This window comes from Strix uralensis, chromosome 5, assembly GCF_047716275.1.
Source record: "Strix uralensis isolate ZFMK-TIS-50842 chromosome 5, bStrUra1, whole genome shotgun sequence".
Taxonomy (NCBI): Eukaryota; Metazoa; Chordata; class Aves; order Strigiformes; family Strigidae; genus Strix; species Strix uralensis.
This window is the reverse complement of record NC_133976.1, coordinates 17,811,551-17,827,782: the sequence shown is the minus strand read 5'-3', so window position 1 is coordinate 17,827,782 and position 16,232 is coordinate 17,811,551. Positions and strand designations below refer to the sequence as shown.

The following is a 16,232-nucleotide window of genomic DNA, read 5'->3' as shown; positions in this document are numbered from 1 at the left end:
TCTTCCTCAAATCAATACTAATTAATAATATTTTCCTGTGGTATTAAGAAAAGGTTGGGAAGGGGTTAATGTCTTAAAGGGCAAATATAGCTCTCCTCATGTGATTTTCTACATTTTTTTCATTTTTTAACATACCTGATGAACTCGATGTATGACCTTCACTGACTGATTTAACAAGCCTATTATCCATTGAAGTCAGCTCTGCAGATTCTACTTGCTTTTCTTCCTGTAGATGTTCTTCCTGAAACTTATGCTGTTCTTGTAGCTTGCTGTGATTCTGAATTACTTTGTGAGCTGTTTCCATGACCACTTCTGTATTTAAGTTTTCAGCAGCTATTGCTAAGAGTTCATCATCATCATCCCCAAGATCCCAAGCATCACTTGTGTTACTTTCAAATTCTTGGAAAGTGCTGACTTTCTTTAGTTTCACTGGAGTTGTAGGTGGCTTTGAACCTGGTTTTATCAAGCTGTTCAAAAACAAATAAACAATATTTAGAGAACTAGTAATGGAGTAAGCAAAACACTATGGATGGGACCAAAAAATAAAACTCCATGCTTGACATTATACAGGTAGAAAATATTTAGATCCCTCAACTCATGTTACTGATGCATCCACCCATAACATACAGCTGAATATGTCTGAGAACAAGGGCAGGTAAAAACTGACTCTTCTTGGCCTTGAATAGAGGTTGAACAAATCCTTTCTTCCCTTCTCTTGAAAAAAAAAAACAGAAAAAAAAAAAAAAAAAACACCCCAGAGTCAAATAAAAGGAATACTACTGGAATAGTTTGCAAGATAGACAGGCCACATTGCACTTCTCTTGCTTCATGAACTTCTGTACAGATTTCAGGCCTTTCAATGCAATTGCTACATAACAACACAGGAGCAGTAATCAAGTCATCAGGTATACTCCTAAGTCATCATAAGCAATCATGTAATATAATCACTGTCATAAACAAATCAAGTCTCACCTTAAAACTCATTGAATCTATCATTCCTCCCCATTCAGGCACACCAGCACAGACTTGCTTCAGAACTTTGCTCTTCTCATAGGCAGGATATTTCCTCTAGTTACTAGTCTAAATGTACCCTGATCAGCCTCTGATCTTTTGTCCCTCTGCCAACACACAGTATAAGAAAGATGAAGCAAGTATCCTTCCCTAGCTTGGCACTTGTCACTTACAGTAATGCAGAGCAACCACATTTCCCTTCAGATTTCTGCTAAATAAGGCATGAAGTTGAAAGAGTTTCCCAGTCTGCTCTCAGAAGAAAAAAAAAAAGTTACTGCCATTAACTCAATTGCCCTTTCTGACCATCGCTGTCTTTCCACCTGTGCTAGTTTATCTTTTTTCTTTTAAGACAAGACAGCCAGAATCGGAAATCAGAAAAAGTTCTCACACAGCCTTCATACAATGTCAGTAATGTTTCTGTTACAGGGAATATCTTTCCTAACAGGTGCTACAACAGTTAACACTTTCACCCAACTTGTCATCACTGTCTAAAATAGCAAGGTCTTTCTCCTCTTTTGTCATCATTTCAAGCAAAAGGCTTTTAGAGTTTTTTTTACTGGGTCTTTATAACTCCACATTTTGAACCAATTCATCCCATGCCTTTTCCTTCAGTCCTCAAGGCATTTCAACTGCCTTCAACTGTATCATCTGAATATTAACTAGCACGTTTACTTCTTGTACCATTTCAAACCAGCCCTTGAAAAAAATCCACTAGGAGTATGACCTCCTTCCAAGCCAATATTTTTCCTTCTAATATTTTTTGCCCTTATTGCCTTGGGCCATTCATTTCATTGCTCATAGTTTTCCCAAAATTTTCACATACACCAGCATTTTAACAGCAATGCTGGTTTTGAAGGAGCTGTGAAATCTACCAACAAACCAGAAACAACTTTGTAATTGACAAAGCTTAAAACAAATTGTCTTTCAAAAAAAAAAAAAGACAACAATAAAGCAAAATATAAAGAGCAGCAGCTGTCAGAATGTAGCATTTTGCTAAACACCTCAGCCATAAGGAGACAAAAATCATTCACTCACATTAGTTGTGCATTACCAGCACGAAATTTATTTGGTTACTACTTATGTTTAACATAATGTTGCCATTTTCATGTACATTGTGTTCTCATATCCAATAATCACGATCGAAGGCAATAAACTTTTACATCACTGTAAAATCTATTATACCTACTGTACACTCACAAGTAAAATGCCAATCTTTGCCTCAAAATAATCTACACCACAACCTGACTCTCTTCTCTTATAGATAGATAAATAAAGCCAGCCCACTAACAGAAACATGCATGCAGGAAAGCCGCTTACACCCAAGTTGTAAGCTTCACCCACTTAATTAAGATTAGTATTTACCATACAGTTTTCAATGTATAAAGCACTGCAAACAGATAATAAAAGCTGGTAATCTATGTTAGTTAAGAACTGAACAGCTAATTTGTTGCTCCCAATATGATAAGCATCAGGAAGTCACAAAAGAGAAGTTAGAACAGAGAAGTCAAGATTATGACAAAAATTGAAAAAGGAATATTAACAATAAGCTTTATAGCCAACAGGAAAGAAAAAGAGCAGAGAAGGCAGAGAAGATCCAAATTACCTGGAATATTTAAATATTAGGTTAACTTACGTTCCATGCAATAATGGATCAAAAGGCGGATGCTGAGCTCCATATACATGTTGAATACTAAAGAAAAAGAAAGAGAGTTATCAGAAAAATAATAAAACATTCGGGGTTCTTCTGGGTGTTAAATAAATAGTCAATAATAAACATAACTGAAGCGTTCCAACAGTTTTCCATTTCAAAGAATCCCACATACTACTAAAAATAACGAAGCTGCAATTGAAGCGTCTACTAAAAAGTAACTTAATAAAAATCATAGATTGGCCAAACAGGAGCTCTTTTTGAGGCCTAGGCTAACTTACACTGACTTATTTTTCTGATCAGGAATTAAACCAGGAAAAAAGTTAACTCCACAATACGAATCTACACTGCTCTTAAATTCTCTTTTCTGATTTATCATTTCTTCATTTATCTCTTGCAAAAAAAATAAAAATTCTCAAAGAAACATCTGTAAAGATTTAATCTTCTATGTACCCTTGTTACTCAAAATCCCAGTCAATTCTTGACTGTTACTAAAGTACAAGGCTGATAAATTTAAAGAAAAATGCAAAAGATGGCATGTTCGCGAATAAAAGCCATGAGAGTATTAAAAACAATGCTTTGAAATAAATAAGCTTACGAAGACAGATTTATTCACTCTAACGTTACAAAACAGCTTGTTACTGTGTGAATAATAAAACTCTCTATGAACTAAAAGTTAACTTCCTCCCAGTTTTCAGCTATAAAATTATTTCAGAAGTAAAAAAACTCCACAGAAAACAAATCAAGATTTACAAATAGCTTTATAATGGAAATTATTACTACAAAACTCTCTGATTGCAAGAGGAGCAAATCATTTACACCAGTAACCTCTATCTAAACCTGTACTAAAAACCACATAAAAGGAGACAAAGATGTCCTCCTGAAAACTCAAAACCAGTCTCCACACCATAAATATAAATAAGTTTGACCTTAGTAAACCTGAGATAGAACCAAGCCAAAAAGACTGCAGGCATAACAAAGGCTTAGACTTATACTACAGAGGCAGTACTAACAGTAGTGAAATTAACCCTAGAGATGACTACAAGTGGTGGTTTATAAACTCTATCGATTTTTATGCAATCTCATGCAAATCAAAAAGTCAGTCCACAGTTTGGCAGTCCAAAGTTTGTCCACAAACACCACCAGTGTTTCTACTTGACTATACACTACATGCTCCATGGTCAAGACTCCATGCTCTCCCGCTCCACATTCACAAGGGTCAGATATTACTTTCCATTCTGGCATACAGACAAAATCTGCCTTTTCCTTCAGACACTCTATGAATGACCATAATGGGAAACCACCCAAATATAAAGCAACAACAATCCTCTTCATGCCATTAAAAAAGAAAAAAAAAAAAAGAAAATCAAAAGCACATTCTCAATGTTCCTGTTTTCCAACACACACCTTCAGCTGCCTGCAAATTAACTGCAGCTATTCATAGACTCTGTGTAATCAAGGAGGGTTAAAAGTGTTTTACCCACAAAGGACTCAGCAAAGTTACAAAATAAGAAGTTCAGAGAGATGAGAACAGATGGACTGAAAGAGTTAGTTTATAACTAGAGAAATAAAACCACTGCCAGTGAGTGCTTACGGGTAACTGAGAATGAAAGAGTTAAATGATGAGCAGGATTACTTTGCTAAATTCTGGTAAATAAGATGAAGTATAGGGTTACTATTCTCTGAGAACCAAGAATACACATCATTCTTATAAAAAGAACATACAAAACTGAATTACTCTACTGTGAGAGCAGTTTAGGGATGAGAGCAGAGAATGTTGTTAAATAATTTCTCCCTGAAAATTTCTGAATGGAAGAATGTGTTTGTTTCCGGGGAATACATCCCCAAAATCACGTTAACGCTTCTGACCATGACATCAAGTTGGGAATGCACGTTCAGATAATTATTTCACAACTTTCCTGGTACAAGTTATGACTACCGCTTACTGAAACCACCAGTGGTCTTCGATCGGCTAGCCCAACACTGAAACGCTCCGGGCACTGAGCTCACAAGAGAGAGCCGATGGAGGGCTAGAGAGGCCCTACATCAACCTCCCGGCTACAGGCACTGACCGACCGGACACGCTCCCTACGGAGCGCCCAGGATCGACGAGGATCCGTTGAACTCAGGGGCCGAGGCGGCAGACAGACGGTGCTGGGGAGACAAGGAAGCGGGACGGGCGCGGCGGGGCTGGGCAGAACGGCTCCCCACGGCCCGGCACCCCCGGGCTGGAAGCTGGAAGCTGGCCCCGCCGCCCTACGCTCCAGTTAGCGGCGGGACGGGCCTGCCGGGAGCCTCCGCCGGCGGGCCCCGACCTTCCCGAGGCCCCGCTCACCTGCCCGGCACCTTCGCGCCGCTCCGCTTCCAGAACTGCTTCCTGCCCGCGTCGCTAGCCATGGCGGCCGTCACCTCATCCCCCTCCCCGCAGCGCGGCTCCCAGCCCCGATCCGCTCCCTCAGGCTTCACTCCCCCCGCTCCCTTCCACAGGAACGGGACTGAGCGCCGCCATCTTGGGACTAGGAAACAACCCCGCTCCTCATTCGCCCCCCAAGGTGGCCCGGAGGCTTCAGCCAACCAGAAGTGAGAGTGCTGCCGGGTGGGTCAGGCTGGGCCAATCGCAGCGAGGGAGTGTCTGGCGGGGGGCAGGAGGGAGCTTGGGCTCGGTCCGTCCTTCCCGTCATGGAAGGCCGCGCTGCGGGGTCAGCGTCCAGCCCCGCCTACCTGGGGAGGTCGACGCGGGTGGGCAGAGGCCCGAGAGAGCAGCTGGCAGGCGGCCTGTGCCGGGAGCCTTGCCGCGCCCTGTCCCGGCTGGGTAAATCCAGGCTGAGGCTGCCGGCGTCAGGGCGTCTCCCTCCCCCTCCCCCGGCCTTGTCGTGGTGTGTGAGGCACCAGCCTGTAATGGTACAGAGACCCGCTCTTGGTTCCTGTCTGTGATTAACTAAAGTATTCCTGTAAAGTTAGTTTTTACTATATGGTACTTCGAGTATGATGTTTTCAGGCTTTAATCGAGTTTGATTTAGCTATAAAGAGTAATTCAGAGTACTCTTTAGGATGATATTCAAAACTTACCGTGTTGATGGAAGGAGACAGTAATTAAACCTAAGAGGACAGATTTCAATCGCATTAGATCTAACATGGTTCTATAACAAAATATGTCAGGTTTTTTCTACTAATTTTTTTCTTATTATTTACAATTGTTCTGATGCATGGAAACCAACTATACAACTCTGATAAAGTTATAAAGCAGGTATGTTTATTCCAACTGGGGTGCAAGGGGATTTCTCCACAAAGCTTGCACACCCTCTCTGGCAAGTAGCCAAATATTTATTATACCAAAGCATACATATTCATTAGGAAAGGCCCGGTTATTACAATTAGTTAGGGGAATAGGCATGATTATTATAATTATTTCTCCGAACTCATTTGCATAGTCTGAGCATGCATAGTAGAAATAGGGTGAGGGTCTTTGGTGGTCAAGGGGAGAAGTACATGGTCATCTTCATGGTGTCCGCTCTTTCCAGGGCATGCACTGTGAAGCAAAGTCCAGGTGTCTTCTTCCTAAATCAGCGAGATCATCCTCCCTAGATAGCATCTCTGAGTCCTTTTGTTCAAGTTTAAGTTTGCCTAAGTGCCCATTGAGGGCTTTGAGTCTGCTATCAGTGAGTTATCTTTTTACTTCATACCCCAGGGCTACCTGCTACTTTTTGTCATAGTCAATCCCCAAACTATCTGGTAAGCCACACTGATTCCACAAAACAGTCTGGGCAAGCGGGATTCTTAGGCAACGTTCAGAAATCATCATATGTTGCTATAAGTAAATAATTTGCAAGGAAAGTGGTCATTTCTCTGTATCAGTTCACCCAGTCACCCAGAAGGGGGGTTTTGATCTTTCTCAGCTTTAAAGTTCTCCTGAAGATTGGACTCATCCAGTCATTGTATCCACTTTATTTGCTTTGAGGTGATACAAGATTGAGAAACTTTATACATATAAGTAGAGTTCTCAGAAATTCTGATCCAAGAATGCATCACTTCCGCAAACAAAATAGGCATGGTTTTATGTTACTCTTTGAAGTATGGCTCCTGAGAAAACAGTGCTGACTTACAGAGTTTTTTTGCTGCGTCCTAATGCAAGGCAAATTCGTCAAATATTGTTCAGGGAGCATTCTGCCATAATTAACTCAAAAAATGGCATGTAGTGCAAGACTTGCAGCGCAACATTTGTTCTTTGGTATGTATTTCATGTGTAAGTTATTTATTAAGAATAAAAAATAATGACATTTTCTGCCTGCTTTGGGATTTACTTTAGCAGTTATCTTCTAAGAACTGACAAAAATAAAATGTTTTGCAGATCTTGCAAGATCATAGTCCAAGAGTGAAAGCTGCCTGTCACAGTAATTTCAATGCTACTTATAGATAGATATGCTATGGGTGATATTGTCTTCTCTACTTGTGTCCTTTAAGTAGGATCCTTCTTACAGATTCTGTGACCTTGGGTATCAGCAGCTTGAAAAGAATACACAAGAAATGTAATATGAACTACATCTATTTGCTAAAGTAAAAGTGAAACCTACAAGGTCATGAGTGGAGCACAGGTCTTACAAGGAGTGGCTGAGGGAACTGGAGTTGTTTAGTCTGGAGAAGAGGAGGCTGAGGGGAGACCTCATCGCCCTCTACAACTACCTGAAAGGAGGTTGCAGAGAGCTGGGGATGAGTCTCTTGAACCAAGTAACAAGCAATAGGACAAGAGGTAATGGCCTCAGGTTGCACCAGGGATGGTTTAGACTGGATATTAGGAAGTATTTCTTTATAGAACAGGTTGTTAGGAGTTGGAATGGGCTGCCCAGGGAGGTGGTGGAGTCCCCATCCCTGGAGGTGTTTAAAAGTAAGGTTGACTTAGCATTTAGGGATATGGTGTAGTTGGGAACTGTCAGTGTTAGGTTAATGGTTGGACTAGATGATTTTCAAGGTCTTTTCCAACCTAGATGATTCTGTGATTCTGTGAACTTTGCTTGGTCTTAGCTAGCTAAATTTAAATTAGACCTGTTGCTGTTAGAATACAAAAATGAGGTACTTTAGGTTGTGATTGTCAAAGAAAGTGATAAATCCATAAAAGATACATTCTATCATTATCATTAATGTGGATGTTGAAACTATGTTTATGGGGTTTTTATTTGTTCATTGCTGATATTTGTCAAAAGGAAACTTAATTAGATTCAGCCTAGATAGCCTAAACCATCTGTCATCCTTGTAAGAGTTGACCTGAATCCTGAAGTAATGCCATGTAACTTTTGTGTCAGTCTGGTGCAGCCATGTGGAACTTCTGGTTCATTTTAGAACTGTAGGTTTTCTTGGGTTACATAATAAAGTCAGTACAAAGTTAACTGTATTATTTGGTTTTCAATATATTCAGTATATGTTACGTTGTGCTTCACTTTTTAGTGTGGTGCAGAATTTTATACTGGAAACAAGTAACTGCGGCATTGATTTGTGCAGGTGAATAAATCTGACCTGCAAACGGGGCTGCATTTGTATCAAGAAGAACTAGAAGTACACAGCTGCAAAATCTCTCTGCTACTGTAGAGAGCCGGTGCTAGCTTAGACCCTTGGACTGAAGTCATCCGGGACGGGACTGGGTCCTCACTGTTGTTGACTTTCAAGAAGGCAAGTACACTATTTTCATTCCCTTTCCATTCACTTTTATATTTTTTCCTTATTCTGTGTTTTATTTTATCCCTGACACAATCATGTGTCGCGAAGTTTCAGGAGATGGAAGGGTTCTGGAAGGAGGAACCTTTCAGTACCCCAACAGGTAATTTAGGTACAATTCTTTATGCCCATCACTTAAAGTGATCAAACCACAAAGAGTGTGTCCTTGAAAAGGACTTATAAAACAGTATTAATAGAGTATCATAAGAAGGTAAGTTCACAACTATACAGTACCTGGAAGGAGAAGGTGGTCTGAGCTTGTATTTTAGCAGTGTTCCTGCTTTAACTTTTTTGGTTACACAAATGTAACATGGGGAGCTGAGGGCGTACACAGATTCCTCTGTCAACCACTATTGTGTTTCAGAAGGAGATCTACCAGTGTTCAGGTGCTGCCATTCAGGGAGCATAACAACACTGCAGTCACCACTGGGACTTGCCTACTGCAGCTGATTAGCATAGTCTTCAAACACTCCCAAGAATCTAAATAAGCACTTGGGAAATTAGTTAATGTTGAGTTATGCTTAGCCATAGTTACACTGCTTCAAACATCTAAACTAGCTATTTTGAAGTCCGTGCAGCTATATTAACCAAGCTTTGCCATAGTGGGATTGCAGCATAAACTTGCAGTAATAGTTCAGTCACCACTAGCATGGGAATTTTTGTTACTTTAGAACAAGAAATATTAAAAGGTTTACTGTACTATTTGTTTTGTTTCATGCAAAGTTGTATACAAGAATTTATAGTTAGGAAGAGGTCTGTGGCCAGCATGGGCAAATAATGTATTGGGCTAACAAGAGGTTTGTGGGCTGGGTTTTTTTTCCTTTTTTTGCTTTCTTTTTTTTTCTTTTCTCTTTTTTCTTTTCCCTTTTTTCTTCTTTTTTCTTTTTTCCTTTTTTCCTTTTCATTCTTTTTTCTTTTCCCTTCTCCCCTTTCCCTTCTCCCTTTTCCCTTCTCCCTTTTCCCTTCTTCCCTCTTTCTTCTCTTTCTTCTCTCCTCTTTCTTCTCTCCTCTTTCTTTGCTTTTATTTTTCTTGGACATTTTTCCAAGTCACCATGTACAGTTTGTAAATTTTATTGGGGGTGCCCAAAAAATTTCTGTATGTTCTAAAGTGTAGAAACATGGCCATGTTCTTGGCTGATCAATATTAGGAGTGTTGTAGTTTGCACTGGCAATGTTTTGAGCAAAGTCGGCACCGAGATGTTTATTTAGTGTGATAGCTGGTGAGCTATATATGCAGGTGTTTCAGTGGACATTCAGTTATACCATTTTGTTTTTCAGCTTGTCTGTTCTAGAGAGATTCTGCTAATGTAGCTGTGTGGGTATGGTTACACAGGTAGACTTTTCTGTGGAGGTGCAGTGTATCTTGCAAAAAGAAGCTTTTCTGGTGATGCATAGGAAAGTATAGATTGATGCAAAACATAATTAACTAAGCTGACAACAGCACTCCCCTGCTAACTTAGCTACGCTCACACCAGAAGGATTTGCTGATAAAGTCATGTAAGCAAGGGAGTGTGCTTTTTCATGCTTATCCTTACATCGCTGTGTCAGCAACACACTCTAATGTAGATGCAACTGCAAGGTGTGGTTTAAACTGACTTATTCTACAAGCTAACAGGACTACATTCTCTATATGCAATTTTTTGTTTGCTTTAATCAATAAGGAAAAAAAATTAAACTGAATTCAAATGAGGCACTTCCATGTTGAAGCATTAGTTTCTGCACATGTTTTTACTGCTTTAACAAATTGGTGGAAGTGCTTCTGAATGTAGCACACAGGACTTTATATGGTGGCTAATCGATTACTGTTTCTGCTTGGTCCATGTACGTGCCTTTCTACCAAGCCATTGTATCCATATGCTTTATTATAAATATCATGGAAGAAGCAGTTCTTTAAAATAAAATTTAGCAAAGGGAGTGAAGTTGCCAAGCAAGCTAACCCAAAACCAGCATTCTGCACAAAAAAAAAAAAAAAAAGAAGTAGTAGAAACAGAGAGTGCCACTTATGTAGGGAAGACAACAATCCCAGAGGGTACAGTGCTTGGTGACAAAAAGATACGGGGCAAGGTAAGATAAATGGGAGAAGTAGTCATGTAGAACCATGGAAGAAAGAACAAAGAGATATTAAAGAAGAGGGATAGCCAGTAGCTAGATTGAAAGAGGTTAGACATGGTCCAGCAAATCGCAGAGTCACAACAGCTCTTTCAGTGCAGTGCAATTTTTCTCCAGAAAATTGGAGAGGAAAACAGGAGGAAGGAATCAACATGAAAGAGTCATGGCCAGAAGGAGTCATCATTGCAGACAAGCAGTCATCATAACATTTTGTAACTTTTTCTGTATAACTGGCATTACCTATTGCACATGAATTCAACAAGATTTTGAAAATAAGAGTGGACTTGCCAAAATATACTTACACTGGTAGTGCATATGTATGGAATTGTGCACACTCACATTGTATTCAGTAACAGTGAAAGAAGACTTGGCTTTTTTTTTAAAGTATCACCTGTAATTAACTGGAATGCAAAACCAGATTTGGGCATGTAATATGGGAGTGAGTAGGGCTCTGAGATCCCTTAGGTTTCTTTTTGGAACAGCCATACTCATCTTGCTAAGTGGCCTCACTTTTTTTCTTCTTTTCAAAGTTTTTATTACTGAATTTTTCAGAGAAAGTACCCGAAACTGTGTCTTGTAACTCTAACAAGGAATTTAACAGCAGATTTAGGTGCTTTGGTTCAGCCTCTCAGTTTTGGTCATTTTGGTTTTAATGGAAAACTTCTCAAATTTAGGAAATGCACCAGGCGTGGAGCGAAGTATTTCTCAGCATTATTTACTTTTTGGTTATCCTGCTTCTGTGACTGCTGATACTGACCTACTCTGACCTGTGGTTTGTAACAACCTCTGATTAACTTGTATGTAGATCCTTGAGCCTTCTTCAGTACTGGAAACCTCCAGACCTATAAAAGGCTATAAAAGACATGTTCCCTTTAGTTCATTCCTTGCCCAGTCTGTGCTTCTTCTCCTGTTTGATCCATAGTTCTCAGAAGATGTATGCAGCATGAAGACATTGCATTTGGCATGCCACTAGCATCAATCATGTCTTTGCCCCATTCCAGTTTTTGGTCAAAAAAAAGCTATCTAGAAGTGAATCTTTAACTCCTCCCATGTAAGAAGAATGGAGACATAATACTACACTGAAATTTTTATGGATTATATTCAGAAGATATTTTCAGGTGTTAGAAAGCATAAAGCTGTGTGTTAATCAGCATCTACAGTTTATCCTGAGAGCATACGTTTATTCTCTGACAATATTCATGACTGACTGACGCAGGGTTTGGTTGGTTTTTTTTTTCCTCTAGTCTTGTCTTTGACCATCCAGCTCCATCACCAGTGTTTTTTGAAATTCCATTTGTGGTTTCTCCCTGAATCTGTACATCTAATTTAAGTCTACCACTAACTTCTCTTTTCATGCCTCAAAACCACCGTTAGTGCCTTTTTCATGTCATTCATGTCTGTGTGAGGGATTAGTCTTTGCTGGTGTTTCTTGAGGACAGCAAAACCTTACCGTGCTATTCAACCCCATTTCTCTCTTAATTAATTCCTCTTTGATCCAAATGTATATTAGAAGGTAATTAAGTTTCACTGTTTGCTTTTTAATCTGTTTCTGAGTTTATCTGTATAGCAGTTAAAATGCACACTTAAACTGAAAACAGCCTTCTTCCCTTTTTTAGTGTTCCACATATTTTCAGTATTGAAATCCTATTAATACAAATTCTCTAGAAAAGGATTAGTGGTAGAGTTCAGGTAGTGTAAGGTGAATGACAAGTACAGGATGGACTATAAATTCACAGTTGGTCTTGCAGTGTGTTGCATAGATATAATTTCCAAAATTATCTTCAGTATAATACATTATAGTTATTATTCAAGTCAAAGCTATGTTTTCTTTTTTTCTTAAAGAGGAATGGAATTTGTTACTTTAGAGGTATGTCTATATCAGGTCTCATTAACTGTTCTTTATTACTTGAATTTTTATTGCTGTTCTTGTGGTTTGTGTATGCTCTTGTTTGAATGAGAGCATATGTAAACATGAGCGATGAGTCTAATGAAGCTATTGCAGTTGGAATTCTAGTAACAGGATCCTTCCAGCATGACTTTCAGTAGAAAAGAGTTACTGAGTGCTTCTGCAGTAATGCTGTTGACTGAGCTGCCCATTTTACTAGTGAAAGTGTTGAGGAGTCTTATGGTTTAGCAACAGAGGGACTAAGAGCTTAGTGAAAGAGACATAAGCAAAATTATATTGCAAAGAAAATGAGAGTAACTCCAGATATTTGAGTGAAAAGATATGATAAAGGTAACAAAGTATTATATAATTTACTTTAAAGCATTGCTGCTCCTTATCCAAGAGGTATACTCTGTTAGTGAATTGGATTTACAAAGTCCTCATTAGCTGAAGAGGATAAATGTTTTCCCAAATTTAAGAATGTTTGTGGAATTGGAAAAAAATCAAAACCTGCATAGTTTTGTTCTTTTTAGACCTTTCTTTTTTTACGTTTGAGAAAGGTGCAGGAATAGTACAAGTTTTTCAGCTAAGGGGAAAAAAGAAAACTCAGACTAAAAAGTGAGAATGAAGCATTTTGCTATTCATATCACTTTCTTGTATAACACAGCATGTAGCATCAGGTTTTAAAGTAATAAAAGAAAGAACAGCTTAGCTTCTAAACCTTGAAATGAAAATTTGCAATTTCACTTGAATGGTCTTGACAGTTGTTTCAGGACTGGCAATCTTAGTGCAAGAAATGAACTAAGAATACTGACATAAAACCACCAGAGAGTCCCTGAGTATTGAAGAGAAAATGATAAGGCAATCACAGGCAGCTCCTCAGAAGTTAAAGCCATTTTAAATAGAAAGAGCTCAAAGGATTAATCTCTTCTACTTGAAATCCTGAAGTATAGTGGTAATAATTCTAGTATGCATGGTCATTAAAATAAGATTTCACAAGTAGTCAGAGGAAATAAATACGTTATGCATTATTTTTCAAAAATCTCTCGTAACTCTGAAAATCAGCCATGGGCTACAGAACAGGAACAATATTGAAATACCAATGAAGCTTGAAAATTTCTGTGTTTTCTCTTTTTTGGCTTTGTTTTGTGAGATGAAAGATTTGCTCAAGGAGATAGTATCCTACACTAGACTAACTAATGTAGCCAAAGGAAGAATAGATAGGTTTCTACCAGACACACTCTTAAAAAAACCCCAAGAATTTCTTTGATACTGAAAAATAAAGCATAACAAAAACTTTAAATTCATAGTTCATGTCATGCTGTATTCTTGTTCCCACATTAATGATGCTATAATTATTAATATTATTAATATCAAGCTGATCCCATACCATCTTTGTTGTCTATTATTTATATTAATTTGTATGTGGTACCCTTCTGTTTGTACCAGTTCTCAGATTAGCCAACATTCTTACTAATGCTCTAAAAATTCAAAATCACCGGTGCTGTGCATTTGCAGGTGGCAAAAATTAAGAGTTGCAAATAATGATAATGGCAAACACTACTAAAGAACGTAGCAGTCATAACATGATGTAATGGTTGGAAATGAATATTAGAAGAAGTTAAGGGGAAATACTATCTAAAGAGTGAAGATAAGCAATTGCATCATTGAGTAGGGGATGTAGGAGCTTCTTCGTAAGTTTAGTTCTTTAAATTAAGACAGGATGTCTTACTGAAAAATATGCTGTACTTCAGCTACAAGTCATTGGGCTTGATTGAGGTTTTTACTGTGTGACAAATCTTTGTTCTTTGTGCAGAAAATCAGAGGAGATGATCATAACAGTCCTTTGGGCTGTACAACATATGAATTGCTCTCAAAGCTATTCCCTTTTGAATTTCTTCCTATTATTCATATCTCTTTTGGCTTGTATTACTTAAACTCTCTACAATAGAGAAACAGTTACATTACAATGTTTTAGGCATGGCATATGTATATATGTATATATATGAATGCACATTAGATACAGATGCTTAATCGTATATAGAAATCAAATTAAAATGTGGCTTTGTTAGAGTATCACTAAGAATAGTGGGCTTTTCTTCTTTGTGGCAAGAGGAGATTTAATGGAACAAATTTATTTAAGCTGATGTGTCTAAAAATCATCTTTCCTATGTTTGTATAGATGAAGAAAGGGGGCCGCCTATGCGTAGTCTTTAGTCCAGCTAAAATCTAAACTGCTGTCTGGAAATGTGCTCTGTCTCTCTTCAGTGAAAAGTCGGGAGAATTGGCTCCTTCTGTAACATGGCTAATGAGATGGGATCTTTATCGGGGCCTTTTACTTAGGAAAAAGTAACTCAGGCAATTTCTTCATAGCTCTTAAATAATTAGCCAGTTGAAGTGTGAACATATGGGAGCAGTGAAGGAATAAATCACCACAGCAGCAGCTATACGAGCTTTTTATAGTATTCCAATTTTCTGTCTGTTACACACTGCACAATAGAAGAAAATGTCCACTTTATTTCAGTGTTAATAGTTGGCAGTATGCTCAAAACCAGTAAAATTAATGAGAAAATTATTATGGTAGAGAAATAGCAGTCAGTTTTCATCTAGTGCTTAGAAATGATGGATCTAGGATAAAACTGCCTTCAGTAGGCTTTGAGTTTGGCCATGATGTTTTTCATAGCACCCTTGTTGTTCAGTAATCTTTCAGTATCTCACTTAGCTTAGGAAATTTTCTGTTGTGTTTTATAAGCTGGGTTGAAGCTTGAAGTTTATGTGCTTTTGTTTTTACTCATCTCAAAATGTGAAAGAAGCTTTTATGTTAATAAATCCTTGTTTGCATTCAGGTTCTCCTTTCTTGAAGGCAAAGGACTATTCATCAGCACTCTGCATCTCATTGCTCTTTTCAATGTGCTCAAGCGTGTCTGGAGAGGGGCTGAGGTGCCCTTGGCTCCACTGGAAACATTATGTCATCATCTCAACAAGATGTTGTAATGCCAGGAAAGAATCAATACTTTGATGAGGAGCTGCTGGCTCAAAACCACGTTGTTATTTGATAAAGGACCACTTGGAACACTTTCCAAAGCATTTCCCATGGTATGAAGCTCTAGGGACTTGATTTGTCTCTCTGCCTAGGAAACGGAGTTGATTCATCTGTAAATACGTGTCTGCCAACCTCAGATAACAAGAAAAATTGCACCTTCTGCCCACGTTAGGCTTCAGCCTTTCATCCATTTCAATAGTGAAGGAAGTACTTCACATACCAACAATTCATTCAGTGGGGAAGGGAGGAAAAGGTTTTAGCTTTTTTCCTGCTGCCGACACCAGGCAAGTCTAGTATTTAGTCTGTATGGCCTCACAGCCCTGGGAGCGCTGCACTGCAGGGCGCAGGGGCTGGCAGCCCCACGGGAGGGTCAGGTGCTGCCGCCCTTCCATCTGGCCGCAGCCGGCTTCCCTGCTGGGTAGCAGTGCCAGTGCTGTCAACCCTGTCCGCCTCAGCATCTCCAGCTGAGACAAACCAGGACAGCCGTGTGCCTCTGGGTGAATGTGTTGTGAAAGGCAGGACAGCTAGAGCTGAAGTGCTCTCCTTTGAGAAACAAGTCTCGGAAGAGATTAGAGTTGTTCAGGGTGCTAAACCAACATCTCTTTGGATAATATCACTAGTACACAACAATCAAGGATTATGAAACTGGTGAGTGAAATGGATTAAAAAAAACCAAACAACCATTTAGACTTTTTGTATCCTCTTCATGCAGTCAGAGATGGCTTTAGCAGAAATGCTGTATGGAAGTCCCATAGCTCCTTATGAACAGCCTGTCATCTGAGGGGAAAGCACTATCTTGCTAGATATTGCAGCTGACACATTTAACCCTC

The 16,232-nt window shown here is 39.0% G+C and overlaps 1 protein-coding gene across 4 annotated transcripts in view; it reads right to left on the bottom strand.

Moving 5' to 3' along the window:
- Positions 1-5,181, bottom strand: part of TBC1D22A (TBC1 domain family member 22A) — a 199,412-nt gene extending 194,231 nt beyond the window's left edge. For all 4 annotated transcript variants that reach the window (XM_074870048.1, XM_074870049.1, XM_074870050.1 and 1 more), the window contains exons 1-3: positions 4,995-5,181; positions 2,645-2,701; positions 136-467 (exon numbers count right to left, since the gene is read on the bottom strand). In XM_074870048.1, the coding sequence (XP_074726149.1) occupies positions 136-467; positions 2,645-2,701; positions 4,995-5,056 (451 nt within the window). In that variant the 5' untranslated portion in view covers positions 5,057-5,181. The remainder of the gene's footprint in view (positions 1-135; positions 468-2,644; positions 2,702-4,994) is intronic.
- Between the last annotated feature and the right edge of the window lie 11,051 nt (positions 5,182-16,232).